Source organism: Montipora capricornis, chromosome 3 (genome assembly GCF_036669925.1).
Source record: "Montipora capricornis isolate CH-2021 chromosome 3, ASM3666992v2, whole genome shotgun sequence".
Taxonomy (NCBI): domain Eukaryota; kingdom Metazoa; phylum Cnidaria; class Anthozoa; order Scleractinia; family Acroporidae; genus Montipora; species Montipora capricornis.
Window position 1 is genome coordinate 12,717,235 of NC_090885.1, and position 18,443 is coordinate 12,735,677.

At 39.2% G+C, this 18,443-nt stretch overlaps 1 protein-coding gene and 2 non-coding genes across 6 annotated transcripts in view; 2 read left to right on the top strand and 1 right to left on the bottom strand.

Moving 5' to 3' along the window:
• Positions 1-18,443, top strand: part of LOC138042250 (uncharacterized) — a 37,200-nt gene that overhangs the window by 6,126 nt on the left and 12,631 nt on the right. For 3 of the 4 annotated variants that reach the window (XM_068888072.1, XM_068888071.1, XM_068888073.1), the window contains exons 5-13: positions 221-413; positions 1,604-1,953; positions 4,000-4,219; positions 4,324-4,347; positions 5,445-5,817; positions 7,633-7,995; positions 10,174-10,209; positions 15,365-15,554; positions 16,606-16,776. In XM_068888072.1, coding sequence (XP_068744173.1) covers positions 221-413; positions 1,604-1,953; positions 4,000-4,219; positions 4,324-4,347; positions 5,445-5,817; positions 7,633-7,995; positions 10,174-10,209; positions 15,365-15,554; positions 16,606-16,776 — 1,920 coding nt within the window. The remainder of the gene's footprint in view (positions 1-220; positions 414-1,603; positions 1,954-3,999; positions 4,220-4,323; positions 4,348-5,444; positions 5,818-7,632; positions 7,996-10,173; positions 10,210-15,364; positions 15,555-16,605; positions 16,777-18,443) is intronic. The other variant, XM_068888074.1, reaches the window with a different exon arrangement.
• On the top strand, positions 6,008-6,080 carry Trnat-ggu (transfer RNA threonine (anticodon GGU)). The gene has a single exon. It is a non-coding gene; the product is annotated as a tRNA-Thr (tRNA).
• Positions 13,701-13,784, bottom strand: Trnal-uaa (transfer RNA leucine (anticodon UAA)). The gene has a single exon. It is a non-coding gene; the product is annotated as a tRNA-Leu (tRNA).

The following is an 18,443-nucleotide window of genomic DNA, read 5'->3' on the forward strand; positions in this document are numbered from 1 at the left end:
TGGTAAAAGACATTTGCCTTTATGGACGGATATTGCAATCATAAAATTTAAGTTGCGCATTTGCTCATTTGTAAGTTGCTAAATATAGTTAAATTTGAGAGTTTCCTGTTCTATCTTCAATATGCAACAGCATGAGAGCAGTAAAATATCAATCTATCAATCTCCATGGAATTTTTAAAGGAAATTTCAATTCCTTTTGGGTCTCTTTTTTAAATTCTAGTTTCTTTCTCACCCTGTCGTCTACAACTTATTGGACAAGATTTGGAGAGGAAGATTCGTTGGACTGAAATCAAACTTTTGGAAATGGACATTACTAAGGTTTTACTGTTTGCTAGATGTTTTCCTGTTTCCTTTCGTGTTTGTCGTCTTGTTTGCCATTCACTCAATCAACATATGGAGAAGGAAGAGAAGAGGTGTGTAATGACGAGCACAGTTTAGCCATGGCAAAAGGTCATAAAACCAAAACCAAAGTAATTACTTTGGCCAATCAAAAAGACCGACACAATCCAGTAAACCAATCAAACCTCAAAGTAATTACACGTAGCCGACACAAAACGCGAGAAAATGTGCACGAGCAAGCCACAATTGGTTTTGGTTTTACTTCTGATTGGTTGAAAAAGTGGCGGGAGAACTTTGAACCAATCACCGAGTGAAGTAATGCAAAACCAAAGCAATTCGCTAATTACTTTACACTCAATTGAAAACCGTTCTATACATTTATTTCATTGATGGAGTCCTTTCACTGCGACACTGCAGCTATCTGAATTTTGCAGTTGTCTAAAATAGAGCTTACACAACAGGACGGCTGGAAGACTCAGGACGCGGGCAGAATGACGAAAAAATGTCGCGTGAGACTGTGCATTCCCAATCTTACGGAACATTTTTTCGTCATTCTGCCGTCCTGAGTCTTCCAGTCGTCCTGTTGCGTAAACTATTTAATTGCTTGAGGCGATGCCATGGTTTTGCATTGCGCACCCAACTGCGCGTGATAAATTCTTGCGTCATTGGTGCACGTTTTACCTCACGCACATTGATGAAATGGCGGATTTCCATTGACGCCAAGCTTAATCCTTCAAGGAATGGCTATTTTCTCCTGATCGAGTACGAGTACCCCCATTTTTCATTTCATACTTTTGCTGAGGACGGTGTTTTCATGTAGTAGCAAAAAAAAAAAAAAAGTTAGCAAAAAGTCTATGGCCAGTTTTTTTGGTCAATTTTATAAAATTGTACGGAATTTAAATGATTCATCACAAATCGCACAGCTCACGCTCAAGTCTATTTTGGAGTGCTAAGTATTCACAAAGGCATTCGAGTACAGTTTTCAGGTACGTACGTGAATTATTTAACCATAGAATGACACCACGCTCTGCGTTATATCGGGGATTACGTTCAATTTGTCCAACATTCTGGATGCTCGGCATATGTCGAAGTGGTTTAAATAGCCGTATTCGTCAGCACCCTACCATGGATACAAGCACCGTGACCCCCCCCCCCCCCCTCCCTAACCCCCATTTTTTTGTTTAATTTTTATGATCTCCTTGATTTATGATTTAACAACTCATTACTTAAGTAAAAAATTGCCACCTTTCTTGCTGCTTTGCAGAACTGGGTCTCTGTTTTATTCTGAATGCTACTGGAAATAAGGGAAGAGAGGACTTTAGGAAGATGATAGACTGCATCAAGTACCTCATAGGGAGGATCGGAGTTGTCTCTGCAAACTACTGCCTGATAAGTTTCAAAAAGGGAAAGGCTTTCCAACATATTTCATTCAACAAGAAAATATCATACGAAAACGACAAAGGCCACGTCGTCTTTCCAAACGACAGAGGCCATTTAATAAGAAAGCTGGATAGTTTGAACGCACCTGGAAACTGTTCGCCAGCCCTCCACGATGACTTTGAACAAGCATTGAATGCTTTTAAAAGCGACGCTGTTCGAAATGCTTCAAAAAAGGTAAGATTTGGTGTAATCACAAAAGATTTAATCTTTATGGCTGTTTCCTTACTGAGATATTTTGTAGAAATGCTTGTTCTCGTCGGTAGAACTATCTAATGCAAGCGATTCCAGTCTATAGTTAAGGAATTAAACGGTTTATACTGCTAGCAAAGATTGCCTACAGCGAGATCAAGCGGTTCCCCGGGCGGCAAATGAGGCAGAAGGCGGGAAACGAGTGAATGACATACAGACCTCAAAACAAGCGGATAAATACCCTTTTCTAACCGAGTTCGAGGTCCGCACAACAAGGCCCTGTTTACAAGTAGGTAGATGAATTTCACAGGTAGGGTTACTCTACACACGGGACAAGTTTGAGTACTTGGTAACCGTCAGTATCGCAAACACAGTAGAAACCGCTGAAAGCTTAAGGTTTTCCCGGGTAGGCGAGTTGTCCCTAGCAGAGCATTTACAAGGCAGCTAGGCTTAGTAAGGGTTACCCTAGCTGCCTTGTAAACACGTCGATGAAAAAAAGAAGAAATGTGTGAGTGCTAGGGTAACCCTCTTGCTAGGGTAACCCTAACACTAGAGTTATCCTTCCTCCTTGTAAACAGGGCCTAAGTTACGGACCAATTTTTTTCCCCTAATTTATAGCACAAGCGTGCCCGGCGAAAGCGCGCGGGCCATAAATTAACGTGGAAAAAACGAGGTCACGTCCGTAATTTCCAGTATGGACCGAGAAAACGAGGTAAGTAAGATTTCTATTACCTGAGGTAAGTAGGCGCGCGGGAAAGGAAACTAGTTGAAGTCAAGGGAGCGTTACTCTGCAACAAATGATCGGCGGGCGTAAAAATATGAAAAACGAATAAATCTTATTGGGTTTTTGAATTTGCTGCTTGCAAGATTCAAATAGTTTCATAAATTTATTTCACATAAACATCACGAAAAACTTGCTAGAAAATGCTTTGTCCTTGAGTCAACTCTTTCCCGAGTAGATTTATTTTTTGGGAACAGGTTTCCCGCGAAAGGTATCATAATTCCCTTGAGGCTGAGATAGCTCAGAGCGTTGTTTGATTGGCTTTTACAACAGTGGGCGTGCTGAATCTCCCAAGGGAGTCGTTCTATAAATAAATCAAACTCGGGAAAGTGTTGATTCCCAGGTCACGTTTAAGAGATGGAGACGCCCCTTGATGAGCTCGTGACCAGAAACTCATTTAACAAGAAACTTGCTGTTTTAAAACGAATTAAATCTCTACCTAAGCCCACCATGAACTGGAATGCATTGTTTTGTTTTCTCTTAGGACCATTGTAAGTCCCAAGCAAAAGTGGAAACAATGTTTATGCAAAATTTTGGAGGGCAAACAAAGAGTACAATGATATTTTTGAAAGTGGCCCGGATAGCAATGTCCATTCTGACTTTGAGCAACTGGGGCCTAGTGCCCTTAATCAAAGCCCAATCCCTTTGATTAAGGGCCTGTGGCCTGTTTCTCAAAAGTCCCGAAATTTTCGGGCCTAGTCGGGTGCCACAATTCCCTTTATATCCGTCTTCGCGACGCCGAGGTTCTAAGCCACCAAACTTCGCAAAGCTCTTAGTTTTTCTTACATTAAAAACATGTTAAAGGATCAGCCTTTCAAAATAAGCAGATTGCAGTTTGACGACTGGCTTTTCGAAAAGTTTTCGGGACCTTCGAGAAACAGGCCCTTGGGCCGTTAATCAAATCTTCTATGATCTTCTATGATCATGATCTTCTATGATAAGGCCGTAAGAGGATCACTTTTTGTTAATCAAAAAATATACATCGTTTAGCATTAGAGGAAAATCGTTGAAATCACTCTTGGTCTTGGAAGAAGTTAGTTATAAACAGCACATATACATTTCATATATGTTATTAGTCATACTGTTGTAATGACAGAATTTTCGGTAATGCAAGTTCGATAACATTTCTCCCATATTCTATTATCAGAACATAAATTACCTTGAAATGTTGGATAGTTTCATTTTTACCTTAAAGCCCAGTATACTCGTAACTTTGACATTCATACTCAACCGTACTTTTTTTTCCAAAGGTGATCATTCTTCTGACCAATGATTCGATTGGATCGCCTGGCCCTCAGGGGAAATTAAGGATTTTAACTAAGGAATTGACCGATATTGGAGTAAAGATTGCACCGGTTGCTGTTCGAGGTCGTCCGGTTATAGAGGATCTCGAAGATATTGCCTCGGAAAACAAAGTCATTCGCACCCATCTAGAGGACCACATTAAACTTGGAAAGAGGCTTTTACGAGGTATCGACTTCAGTCCACATTTCACATAATGCGATGTCGTTCCATATCTGCTCATGGTTTGTTTCGTGAACACTGTATCTGACACTACTTCCGTTTTCTTTCAGAGATTTACGAGGAAGACATTTTTGGTGAGATTTCAAAATTATAACTTCTAATAACATTCATCTCAAATGCAAGCCGTATAGACGATCTCAACACAATTTTGCTATATAGTTACAAAAAATAATAATAACCAGTGGACGGGGTTTAAACGGACAAATGCTGACTTTATAAGTCATATATAATACGTTTATCGAGTGCTCCTTTGCTGTGTCCGAAGCTACGACCTGATCAGTTCGGATGCTTTACCGCTGAGCTAGAGGATGATCGGAATAAATCGGAGTACTCCTTGGCAGGAGTCGAAGCTACGACGACCTTCCGGTTACTAATTCGGAATCTCTGCCACTGACCTATAAGAGGTTCATGTGACAATTGTCCCGCCGTACTGCTAGGATCTTAATTCTCGAAAATCGAGCATATTCGCGACTGTAAAAAGATAAGGGACTTAGGGCGCGTTCGATTGGCCGTATTCCGGAATTGGAATACATGAAATAGAAGATAGCAATCCTTCGCTCTCCGGAGATTCATATTAAAATTGCCGTCAAATACCGGCTAAAATGATATTTTTAAACATATCTTTATTATCCTTGTTTCTTCAAAACCCCAAACATACAGTTTTAAATCATCACTCCACGTATTGTTATTCCGGAACAGGGTCAATCGAACGCACCCTTAATTTAAGTATCTAGTCTTCTAGCGCTGGAGCATTAATTGGGGGTACTGTGAACTGAAATAAAAAAAACTTGAAGCAAATCAAATCAAATGGTGTTTTCTGAGGAGAGGGGAAACCGGAGTACCTGGAGAAAAAACCTCTCGATGCAAAGTAGAGAGCCAAGAAACTCAACTCACATATGACACCTAGTCAGGCAATCGAACCTGGGATACATTATTTGGTGGGAGGCGAGTGCCCTCGCCACTGCGTTTTCCCTGAACCCCCTGTCCTGAAAGATGCTACATAGTGATCCCGGTGTAATAAATGAAGAGATTGATTTTTCGATGTTGACTGATAGCGGATACTCATTCACCTGGGTTAACCTATATTACTTTACTTTAACTTTAAAGGCCAGCTTCCCATATTTCCCTTAGCTTCACTCAAAATTAATAATCATTATTATTTGTCCTCTAGATAAGTACCTGGATTACTTCACTACACCTTATTTCATGTTCGCCCGAGATACAACCAGTTATCTCCTCCTTCTGGGCCTCCATATCGCTATTTGCGTCTCTCCAACTACAGTCCCATTTTCTTTTTTGGAATTCGCGATCTTAATCTTCTTTATCGGACGCTTTGTTTCGGAGTGCCATCAATTTACCAACAGGACAACAATCACGATTTCCACCAAATTGCGTCAATGTTGTTTTGGTGGCAAACAAGGAAGACATAATTATGAACTACCACAGAGCTGCGGAATGGACGAAGTCGATTACGCTGATGCCCCAATAAAAGTGGAAGATTTCCGTTCGCGAATGGAGTTTAGCGGTGTTGGGAAATATTTCAGGTAATCCGGCGCATTTAAATAACAATGACAATGACAATGATAATCGGGTCATTTGTGGGTTCTAATGTTCATAGCTTGATTTCATATCCGCAGTTCATATATATATGATCCATTTTATATATCATTTCATCGTTGATTCATTCCTTACGGGAACATTAGAACCCACAAATGACCATCTCCCAACGACAGTGGTTTCATAGCTCAGTTGGTTAGAGCGTCGCACTGGTAACGCGAGGTCACGGGTTCAAACCCCGTTGAAGTCCTGAATTTTTCAGGCTTCTTTACGGAATTGCATAAATTGCGTTCATAACTGCGAGGATCATAGCTTCACTTGATTTCATATCTGCAGTTCATATATGATCAATTTCATATATTATTTCATCAATAATAATAATAATAAGAAGAAGAAGAAGAAGAAGAAGAAGAAGAAGAAGAAAATAATAATAATAATAATGTATTATTATTATTATTTTTTTTTTTTTTTGAAATTTTAGCAATCACTTATTTTATATTTTCACATAGTTTAATAGATTTAAGTGGATAATACTTTTAGAAAGATATTTGTAAATAGGACTTGAACATGGTGTTTTTAAGGAGCTCCTGGGTTACGATTAACGCCCCAGGTAGCTTTAAGGTATTGACATTCAAAAGTTTCAAACTGTCATAATAATAATAATGATGATAATTTTTGCGTAAAGCGAACCAGAAAACAAAAAGAATCAAAAATGAGAAGAGTGTAAATTTTTCTACACCGGTTTGATCCAACAACAGTATGGTGAATCTCTCGACCACGAGGTCTTACAACACTAAATCACGTGATCCAAACTTGTAGGCATGCATTAGGTACAAAATGAACAAAGAATGAAAAAAACGTCAATTTCAGGCGCGACAGGGTCAGGACAGAACCTCAAAGAATAATAATAATAATAATAATAATAATAATAATAATAATAATAATAACAACAACAACTTTATTAAAACAAAATGCAGGTTAAGGTGACATCTTAAATATTCAGTTAATTAATCAAAACTTTAAAAAATGTATATATGACAATAATAACAACAAATACAATAGAATTGGTTGACCTAATTTGAAAAACTTTTTATAAGAATACATTAAAAAATAAATAAATAAATAAAATATTAATAATAATTTTAATCATAATTTTAATTTATATAGCGCCAAGATCCAAAGGCTCTAAGGCGTTTTACAATATAAAAGCCAAAATAATAGAAATAAAATAGCAAAATATATATATAGTATAACAACTAAAACGTCATAAAGAAAACGCGCGTTTTGAAAGAGGAACGTCTTCAAGTTACTTTAAAAACTCTTGGTGGGTGGTCATTCCACAGCTTTGGTGCACAAACAGACAAAGCATTATCGCCATATGTTTTCGTATTAGAAAAAGGTACTAACAAACATTGCTGCATGCGTGTGGCCTCCCTGAAACGTACGTTTATGCATGTATTGCAACCATGAAATTGTTCTGATGTGAAAAATAATTCAGCCCTTATCTGATTATTTACAGAAACTTTATTTTTGCTGGCTTTCTGTCGTTTTAGACCGTCTTAAATCAGTTTTAATTAGCTTAGCTTGTTAAATTAACAAGGGCTTCCTCTTTCTCAAACAATAACCGTCGGTAACCTTTTTCAAAGTCACACAATGCAAAGATGCAAAACGCTTTGCGAAAAGGGAAAAATACAACTACTGAAACAAGTGGCCGCAAGCTGTGTGGCAGTTAAAAAAGACTGTAAAGTTTGCAAGCTTATTCATGAAATAGCTTTCCTTTTTCGTTTTATCTGATGCTTCAGTGATCGCTGGAATGTGCTTGACTTCACCATGCTTGTCATTTATGTGGCAACGTTTTTGCTGCGAACAATAACTTGGGGTGTATCAACCACTCCAATTGGGAACAAGGCTCTGGTCATCGCTGGTTACTTCTATGGACTCAACACGATGATTCTGACTTTACGTGTCTTTGGTCATTTAATGGAGATCAGTAAAACGACAGGAACTACCCATATAGCCCTCATGAGTATTATTGAAGATGTGGCAATCATTTTCTTTCAATTCGTTGTGGGAATAATCGCATTTTCAATGGCCATAGCTAAGATATACGTTGCTGAGGCATCCTTCATATCAACTGAAGAGAGGTTGCTGCGCAGCAGTAAAGGGTTAGTGGTCGCTTAACCATTTTATCTCTATACACGTTTTTACAATCCTCTTTTGTTGTCAGGAAGAGGCGTTAATGCCTGGACAAACGGGAAATGTTTGGTGTTTCAACAATCATTGTTTGGTGACCAAACATGCTGATGTTGAAGTGAGTGGCCAAACGGTTAAGACATGTTCGATCTAACTCAGATCAAAGGCCACACACTGAACTACGGATCACATATTATACGTAAAAAACACATGGATACAAGCGACTGAGCAAGCGTGGAACGCATGCACGCTCTTTTGATACGGCTGGCCAAACGAACAAAAGCTCGCCTATCAAACATGAGAACGGGAACAAAAGAAATGTTTTAAGTTGTTTAATGGAATGTTTGATGGCCTTCAAAGTTTATAAAAAACACGATCTAACAGCACCAAACAATTACAAGGTGGCCAAACGGTAAAATGTATGGTTACCAAACCGTGTGTTTGAGGTTGTTTGGTCGCCAAACATTTCCCGTTTGTCCAGGCCCTTACAAATAAGGTACTTCGCCTGATAAATTTCAACCTTCAATCCTGGATTTTCCTCCAGAAATCGACAACTGTCGGATCAACTGACGTTTGGCACAGTGCAATGGCATTAAGATATATACTGCTTTAAAGTACATAAGGCTGGGTGGATTAAATATAAAAAGTCAAAGAATTCGAGCCTTTTACAGCCCCTGGAATTGATAAATGGACCTTATTGGAGTTGAGCCTTCAGGCACATTTTCTTTTGTCTAAAACTACATGCAAACGAGGCTTAAGAGGGAAATCAATACAAAATGACCCCTTAGCCTCCTTTATACGGCAAAACCGCTGATACCTCCGATAAGGGCAATTGAATCAAGAGTCCATTGCCCATCTTTAAGATTTACCCAAATTGGCCTAGTCCCCGTTAGCGTCAGAAAAGTGTTTATTTTTCATTAAGGTTTTGCGGGAAAACAATAGACCAAATTCAATGTTGTGCCCAATTCAAATCCTTTGGGAATAAAACGTTTTGTTCCTGCAGTATTTCCATGTCATTTAAATTTGAATCCAACATTATAATGCAGAATACACAAAGAATGTTAACCACGGGAGATTTGAATTAGGTACAACACTTGGTATTGTTTATTTTCCTGCAAAACTTTAACAATGTACACTTCTCTAAAGCTGATGGGTGCAAACCCGATACATGTACCAGATTCTTACTTTTGGGTAATGGGTTCCTGATTAAATCCATTATAAGTTAGTTGAAAACAAGCTTGACTCCTTGGGCTTATCCTAGTGGAAGGATATGTGACTGTTGGGATCATAGTTAATGGAGGGAAATGGTTTGGAAGCTCGGCAAACATCAAAGGAGCAAACAAAGATGCCAAGATTTAGGTTGGAAAGTCCACGACCGGGCACAATCTTTTGTTTTGCGCTCACACACTATGCATGAATTACGTAACCAACACGTTTCTATCGGTTAGTACCTCAGTGCAGAGAAAACAACTATTGTGTTTTGTGCACGGTCAAGGCCAAAAAAGAGAACAAAAACCTACAACAAAGAAATTTGTCGGGTTTCATAACCATTGCCCTCAATTAGCTATGTTGGGATTAAACTAATAATGATGGAAATGTATCTTAAATAAAACCTCAAAATTAGGACGTCTGAATGCTTCAAATTCACCGTTATATATATTCAGATAAGAAGATTATAGGTGGTTTACAACCGTTCTCTAGGGACATATCATCAGTATGATGATGAATGGTGGAGCTGGACAACTTGCGAGCCAGCGAGTGATGCGAGCCATTCAAATTTCGTATTTAAGTCTAAGCACCCATTTCAAATAGCGCTGATAAACTGTTATTAAGTCTAAGCACCCATTTTAAAACGGTTAGCTTTCAATAACTGTGTGATTCACATGTTGACTCGCCATCTTGGCTCGCATGACTCGCAGTCATGCCTCGCATGCCTCGCAGCCATGGCTCGCTGGCTCGCACATTGTCCAAACTCATTGCTGGTGGACGTACAAAAGGAGCTAAATGAAACATCTTTTGTTTTCGTCCACCAGCATGGCTGCGATGACGTAACGTAAAATTTTAAAACTCCTATTATCTTTGTGTTGGCAAAAATTTGACAAATTTCTCTTAACACCAATATTTTTTGTCATACTTTTACTTTGTCACAGGAATAACACGGGATGTAACAGCTCGGGAGTGCCTTGGTCAGTAAAAATACGTTGCATCTTATTCCACCATTAACCTTTCTTACCGACTGAGTTTGAAGGGCGCGCTCAGTGGTCGCGTTACTTCCAAAACAATTTGAGAGCCCTGGATCCGCCGCATTTAAGGGAATCTAAGACAGTCTTTGCGTTTGAATTCCACCCTTAAGATTCCGGATTCCATGTCATTTTCAGATATCTTTCGGTATATTCCGAATTACTGATTTGTTTACTAGCGGGATTTCATATGCCTAGCACTGGATTCTGGATTCCAGTTTCCAAAACCAAGGATTCCAGATTCTACAAACAAATATGTTCTGGATGTCGCAATGCAGATTACCTTACTTGGGGCTGCCTGTAGAAAAAAGGAGTCGTAACGTAAAGTAGGGCTCGAAAAAAGGATGGTATCATAAAAGAGACCTTAACTAAGGACGCGACGTTTATGAGCCACGGCAAACGGAATTAAGGTTGTCCACATTATGCTCACAATTTCCACTATTATGCTAATTCGTTATGCTCAAAAAATGTTACTATTATGCTCAAAAAGTCCTACGATTGTGGTCAAAAATTTTCCCCCGGATCACGCATTTTTTACATAAAAATAAGACCCAGACTTCCAGTCGCCCCACGTGGCCAGGTCCGTTTCTGAGTGCGATTGTCACGTATATTTCTCCACAGGAAATCAGGAATCCCACTTTCGAGATTGTACCTAATTTCAATGTATTTATTTATTTATTTATTTATTTATTTATTTATTTATTTTGACATATTTCCGGGAATTTTTCTTACTGGCGTAATGCTCGATGCTCATGCTTCACTATTATGCTCAAAATTATGCCGGCATAATGTGGACAACCCTAACTGCAATCGAAGTAGGTCTTTTTCCTTTAGGACACTACTACACTCATAACTATCTTCCACTAATACATGCGCAATGCTCACTTCCGGTGTCTGTCTGTGGCTGAGAAAGGTAAGTTGTTCGTGTCCGCTCATGCGTAAAAGCGGATGATCGGATTAAGAATTTGGTGACCTAAAATCGCGAACCCTGAAAAGAATTTTGTTAGAAATGTTGGGCAATATCTAGAAAAACTTACTGTGACTTACTCCGATTTTTGGCATACTCGTATAAATAGTTTCTTCTCATTCTTAAAGAAAATTTTTATTTTCATCTTTCAACGGCGTTTTCATTAATATATGTAGTTATCTCTAATAATAATAATAATACAGTCTTATTATTATTATTACTGTACTGTATTAAGTAATAATACAGTACAGAGCAACGGGAGGGCGTGGATTATTAAGTGTAGAAGACTGTGTGAACATTGAAGTGGGCAGTCTGTTTAGATACTTTGGAGAAAGTAAGGAAAGATTACTTCGTTTCGTATCGGATGAAAATATTTTGGAGGAGGGGCCTACAAAAATAGAAGTGTCTGAAGACAGAATGTCTAAATACAAGAACAAAGCATTACATAGGCAATTTGACACAGCTACAGAACAAGTAAGGGACCCAGAATCCTGGGGATGGTTAAAAAGGGGAATACTAATAAAAGAAACTGAAGGACTGCTAACCACTGCACAAGACCAAGCATTACGGACGAATAGCATTAAAAACAGGATTGATAAAGAGGATGTGTCTCCGATGTGTCGGTTATGTGGAGAACGAGAAGAGACCGTAAGTCATATCGTAGCGGAATGTAAGAAATTGGCGCAAAGAGAGTATAAAATGTGGCGACATGATAAGGTAGGCCAAGTTATCCATTGGAAACTCTGTCAGAAATTCAACATCCCATGCAAAGACAAGTGGTATGATCATGATCCTGAAGGAGTTATAGAAAACGATCGAGTAAAGGTGTTATGGGACTTCCGAATTCAAACAGACCATCAAATTGACCTGATGTAGTTGTTCTTGATAAGATAGAAAGATCATGATTAAGAAAATAACACAAACAGCGGTGATAAACATTGTATTCCAACGCATTTTTATAAAACTTGACGTTTCGTATGCTAGTAATCAACACACATTTTCAAAAGTGACCGTTACAATTTTTAAAAACTAAACTATACTATGTAACGGTCACTTTTGAAAATGTGTGTTGACTAGCATACGAAACGTCAAGTTTTATAAAAATGCGTTGGAATACAATGTTTATCACCGCTGTTTGTGTTATTTTCTTAATGAAGCTACGATGGCCTAAGAACAAGAGTTTATACGATAGAAAGATCATGTTATGTGATAGATATCGCGTGCCCTTGTGATACAAGAGTGCTGGAAAAAGAACAAGAGAAAACGGAAAAATACCAAGAATTAAAAAGAGAGATTGGGAAAATCTGGAGCTGCCGAAAAGTAATTGTCGTACCAATTGTCATTGGTGCACTAGGGACGTTCAGTAGTATTTGAAAACATCGTTGAAGAAAATTGGACTAGATTGCACGGTATTACTACAAAAAGCCTCCTTGTTGGGAACGGCAAGAATCTTGAGAAGAACACTAGACACCTAAGGCCATAGGTCGTGGCTTGATGCCTAGTTTACAAACCACGTTAACAACATATCGTGTGAATGAACGAAATAATAATAATAATAATAATAATAATAATAATAATAATAATAATAATAATAATGATAACGATAATGATGATGATGATGATGATGATGATGATGATGATGATGATGATGATGATGATGATAATGATAATAATAGAATTAAGGTTATGGCTGGCAATCATAAGTTCCCTTACCCGCCAAGGTCTTGCTAGAACTTTATTACCGGCATCTTACAAGTACATATATCGATGGCAGATGGCAGTCCTCATGAAAATAGCCTTGTTCTTTTGATATTCCTTGTGGAACTAGTGCGTTCTATTAACATTGCCTTTTTAGGAATGATGACAATTGTCATTCAGCCTTTTTGCTACTCGAAACTCCAATCCGATAACAGCCTATTGTCCTGGCCCGGATTGCCCGAAACATGTTAAAACCAGCGTTAAACACCATGGAAACCTTTAGGTTCTGGTACCTCTTAATCAACGGTTAGCGCTAACCAGGCTTCCAGCAACTTGCTCCTAATCTTTAAATTTCGAGAAAAAACCTGACTTTCAAAAACCTCCGGACATTAAAATTTGGTGTTGAGCTATTGCAATTGTCCTATCATCTATTGTCATAAATGTGCCAGCCATTAGCTGCCGAAACAAGGGGGTTATTTTGTTTCATCGCTTGGCAAATTTAAATGTCAAAAGAAATAGTTCTAATATCGAGTTTTGCTATGGCGTCCTAGTCCTTAATAACTCCACCACCATATGCTACAGTACCGGCGTTTGGTAATTTAAAGCAAATCATTCGCATCGTCCTAATCGCGATATGTACCAAGGTCACGTTTTTTCGACGTTAAGGTTTGTGAAGACGTTCTTTGAAAGTTTTGGTTGCAAAGTTCATAGCCAATAGTGCGTCCACCGATTCGAATTTAAACATAAAATAACAAAGGAAGGTAGCTAATAGTACCAGGAGTGGGATTTGAACCCACGCGGACAGTTCATCCATTGGAACTTAAGTCCAACGCCTTAACCACTCGGCCATCCTGGTGCTTGCTGTTTTACGTTGAGTTAAAATAATACCAGGAAAAACCGTGTTGAAAGCCAATAGCGACTCCCACCCATTATTCTTTTCATAAACAGCTTATTAAAAAAATGCGCTTCAAATAAATCAACAAACTTCAAAATATTTCATTTGTCATGGGTGGGGTTTTAACCGAAGCGAACAATACACGGTCATCCATGATCATTCTTAGTGAAGTCCTACTGATGAAACGATCTGGACCAAACGCACGTGACCTTGAAGCGTGTAACTTGCAACACTTTTCCTTGGAACAAAGCTGGGGATTTTAGGACACCAATTTTATGCCCAAATATGGACAAAAATAAGATCGAAGCTGTGCGCGCGGGAAAATGCACGAGCTTCGTTGCATCCAAATTAGGAAACTCTTAAACTAAAAATATCCCAGCTTCGAACCAGCGTTAAACGCTTTCGAGATCATGAGCTTCTGTCTGGACTGATTCCGTATTTCCTGAGTACACAAACCACTTGTATGATTCATCTTTCACCTTTGCGGGGCAATTAATTTTTTTGGAAAAGAGCTTCACCGACAAAACCCATAAGAATCTTGTATTCCGACAAACACGGCTTAATTTTATACCTTCAGTAACTTTAGTACTGCCTGCACTAGCCCGCTCTCGTAGTATCAGTGACTAACGTCATATGTGGATTGTGGACTTTCCCTTTCATTAAAAACTGTCGTTTGAGTTGAAAAACAACAAGAAAAGCAAAGTGACGCATGCTAACAACCATGCGCACAACCATTTCACCCGGTCAATTAGCAGCTATGGACAGCTGTTTCGGCTTTGCTGGGGCTCATCAGCATGGCATAGCTAACGTACCAGGTGGGTGTGATCCACCTTCCCTCATGCTTGCCGTGGGAGAACACCGGGTTGGTGTTAGGGTGTGTCTCCTTGCTTTTTTTTTTTGTTAATTTGAGCCTTAATTTCGAGTGATTTGATTGATTTACAGCATCCCCAATTAGCTGGGCACTTCTGCTCAGCAATGTAAATTTGGGATTTTAATAAAGTGGTTATTATTAATAATAATAAAGTGGGGTTTGAACCCACGCGGACATGTCAACCAGCGCTTTCACTTAACATTCCGGCGTTGGCCATTCTGCTATTTCATGTCAACTATACTTGCCTTCGTTAATTTTCTTATTCAAGACTTTGATTTTTATGGAGCCTTTTTTTGCAAATACGACATCTTCGAAGACTAAAACGCATAGAAAAGGTGTAAAGTTGCAGCAACAATAGTTAAATGCACATGCGTTCCATAGTTTATCATTTGGTGCATTCTATGCCGTTTTCTTCGCAACACCGATGTGAAAAGACCAACGTTGCAATTAATTGTTTGGAGGACGTGTCTTAACAATATGCGATGAATTTCGGCACGTTCAGTCTGGCTTAATTTCCACAGCTTTCGTATCAGTTAAATTCCTTCATAGTTGCTGGACAAAAATACACCCTAATGAACAATTTAGAATGGCCGCGAAATGACTGCAGTAACTGTCTTTAAATTCTTGCTTAGGTTAACGTTTACCTCCGTTTTATTCTCGTTTTTTGTAGTTGGTGGGATGTTATGACACACCTTGTTTGGACGCTTTTGGGAATTACAGAACTGGATCCTTTCAACGCCAATGAATCATCATCCGACGTGCTGGCAAAAATTCTGTACGCAATATTTATTATAGGCGCCCTGGTTCTTCTCGTTAATATGATGATTGCCGTTCTCTCTCACACGTACGAGCGAGTTCAGGTAAAGCTCACAAATTCAGAGATACTCCAAATAATTAAAAAACTAATATTTTTGTGGAGCAGCGATGGTGCAGTAGTGAGATCGCTCGTCTCTTTAATTCCTAATATGACCAGTGTGGCCTGGGTTGAGTTTTCCCCTCTCTACGAAAACAAACATTTGATTTAATTTGATTTGATTCAACCTTTCATTCCTCTCCCTCATCAGTGCTCTAGATCTAAATCCTTTGACACTTGAATAAAGTTGGTCAGTATTATTATTTAACAATTATTGGATGAGGTTGAGCATGTTAGCGATAATTATCAAGGCCAAAGTTTGTGTTGTCTGCCCAAGCCGAAGGCTGAGGCGGATAACACAAACTGAGGCCTTGATAATTATCGCTAACACGCGAAAACCGAATTCAATAATTGTTTTATTATGCATATTCCTGAGCTGAGCTCCGCCATGACAAAACTGATCAAACTGCTGGTTAGTGTGTTAGGTGACGTCACTTCTGCATGCATAAAACTATTGTCTGTAGGTATGACGTCAATTCTACATAAATAAAATCTATTGTTTGTAGGTATGACGTAAGAGAAACAGAGCAAGCAAGAATTAGCTGCGTGCTTATAGCCAATCAAAATCGACCTGGTGACACCAATGTATAATAATAATTATTGTTGGCAAATATAGACCGTAGCCCATTACAGTAATATTCACTATCCTTTTAGCAAAAAGCCTAGTGAATTTTCGTTTAGTGCTTTGTTCTTGGTGTCAGTGCCTTTTTCATCCCGTTTAACTTCGAATCCTTAATTTGGCCATAAGAAAGCCTCCTTTGTGGTGCTGTAGCTTATCCAACCTGGGTTTCAAGGAAAGCCACCAAAATGGCGAAACGGAAGCGCTGGTAGTGGTAGCTTCGTGTTAAATGTCCGATGGGAAAGTTACGGTGAAGTGTTACGTTACTTGCAGCATTTATAAGCACAGCAGACACTTAAATAAGATTTCTTTTTTTTTTTTTAAAGAAATTTCTATTAATAGCCGAAACAGCATCGACTCACAAATGTTTGTATTGCAGAAAAACTCTTTGAGAGCATGGTCATTCAAGAGAGCGGTAACAATCCGAACGTACAGGGATTATCATCCCATTCCTGTACCCTTAAACCTGTTGTCACAGCTTTTCTTGACGTTGCGTCGTCGAAAGTCAAACCCTTACAGTGACTTAGCAGAGGCTGGCATCGAGACAAGGGTGAGTTACAATTGTACCTTTTTTTTCAAACAAAGTACCCTTCAAATTCTGAGGTGCATGAAAACGTTTCCCTCCATTTCATGTCTTTTAATCCCCTATTGCTTCTAAATCGTTGGTTTGGACCATACCCGAAACGAAGACCAACAGTGGTCCTTCCTCCCACCCCACCCATCACTATGTGATTCCTTAGAAAGAGCCAAAAGTCTAGCCATGTCTCAGCATTGTTTTAGGAAGAGGCAAAGCCTCAATAAGAGGATTTTCTTTATGTAAAATAATTTAGACAAGAGCTAGGAAGTTAAGAATGTTTCAATTATTTCATCCAGCCACCATATGTTCAAAGGTCGGATAACTTTATCCGCTTTAGACCGCGCACCGGTGGCGCGGTTGGTTGAGCACCAGGCTGTCACCCGGGAGATCGTGAGTTCAACTCCGGCCGGACCAGCTCTGAGGAGAGAGTGCTGCCTTTGTAACGACATCTGGTAATAGTTAGACTCTCTAGTCTTCTCGGATAAGGGTATTAAACCGTATGCTCAGTGTCACAACCCTTTAATGTTCATGATCCTGTGGGACGTAAAAGGACCCACACACTATTCGTAAAGAGTAGGGCATGAAGTTTCCCGTGATATATCATGGTTGGGAGGGTAAATGCTCGGGGATACTATAGCTACATCAAGCTACTCTAAAATCCGAGGGTAAATAAACATATGTGATATATGATATGATAACTCACTAAAGCTTCTGTCTGAGCAGAGATTTCATCATTTGCCCACATAACCACGACGCGAACTCTAAGTAAAGCGAGTGTATATGAAAAACCTCGGCTAATGGGTAAAGTGAAGTCTCTTTTTAGCGGAGCTCCGGTGGCCCAAAAGGCCTCCAGGCGGATACTCATAGCAACCTTCCTCATGGTAATTATGGCCAGCGATATTGCTGGTGGGCGTGTACGCACGACGACGACCACGACGACGACGAAATTGGCCGTTAATTAAATTTTTTTAGATCTCCAAAAAAATCTGATGATGGCTGGTATTGGCCAGTAGAAATATCGTTGAAGAAGAAATTTTTCGAGTTGTTTTATCAGTCGTGCAGTAATCTGCTTGACTTTCGTAAATACTTTTGAATCAATTTTGACTGATCACGATCTTCTCTCATCCAAAGCTGTGCACAAATTATCGTCCACGGTTTTTGCAACGTTTTTAAAACCTCTAACAATCATCACCACCATAATCAATACTTGTGCCCAAACGGCCATATGCCAGCTAGTTTACAGCGTACATCTTGATATTAAACATCAGTGTTATGGTCAATTGACACCAGTCAAAAAAGGTATCCGCTGACCAGTATCATGCGCGCTCAAGTTTAGAGCTAATCGAGGTCAGCTGTTTTTTTTTTAAGTTGACCGCTGACCAGTTACTGGGTTTCGATTGGATCGAAGGCTCAAGCCAAGTTTACTTAGTAAGAACAAGACGCTCCATAAAAGCGTACACTGGGTTGCCTGTGGTACATGTTACACAAAAACAGAAGGCACTGAATTGGGTTATGAATTCCTTTAAATTTTTTCAAGTAGGGGGGGATCATTAAAGACCACGAGGATCGCCCACATGTGGCGCCAGCAGAGGCCCTTTGGCTCACACGATCACACCTTTAATTATTTTGTAATATTCTGT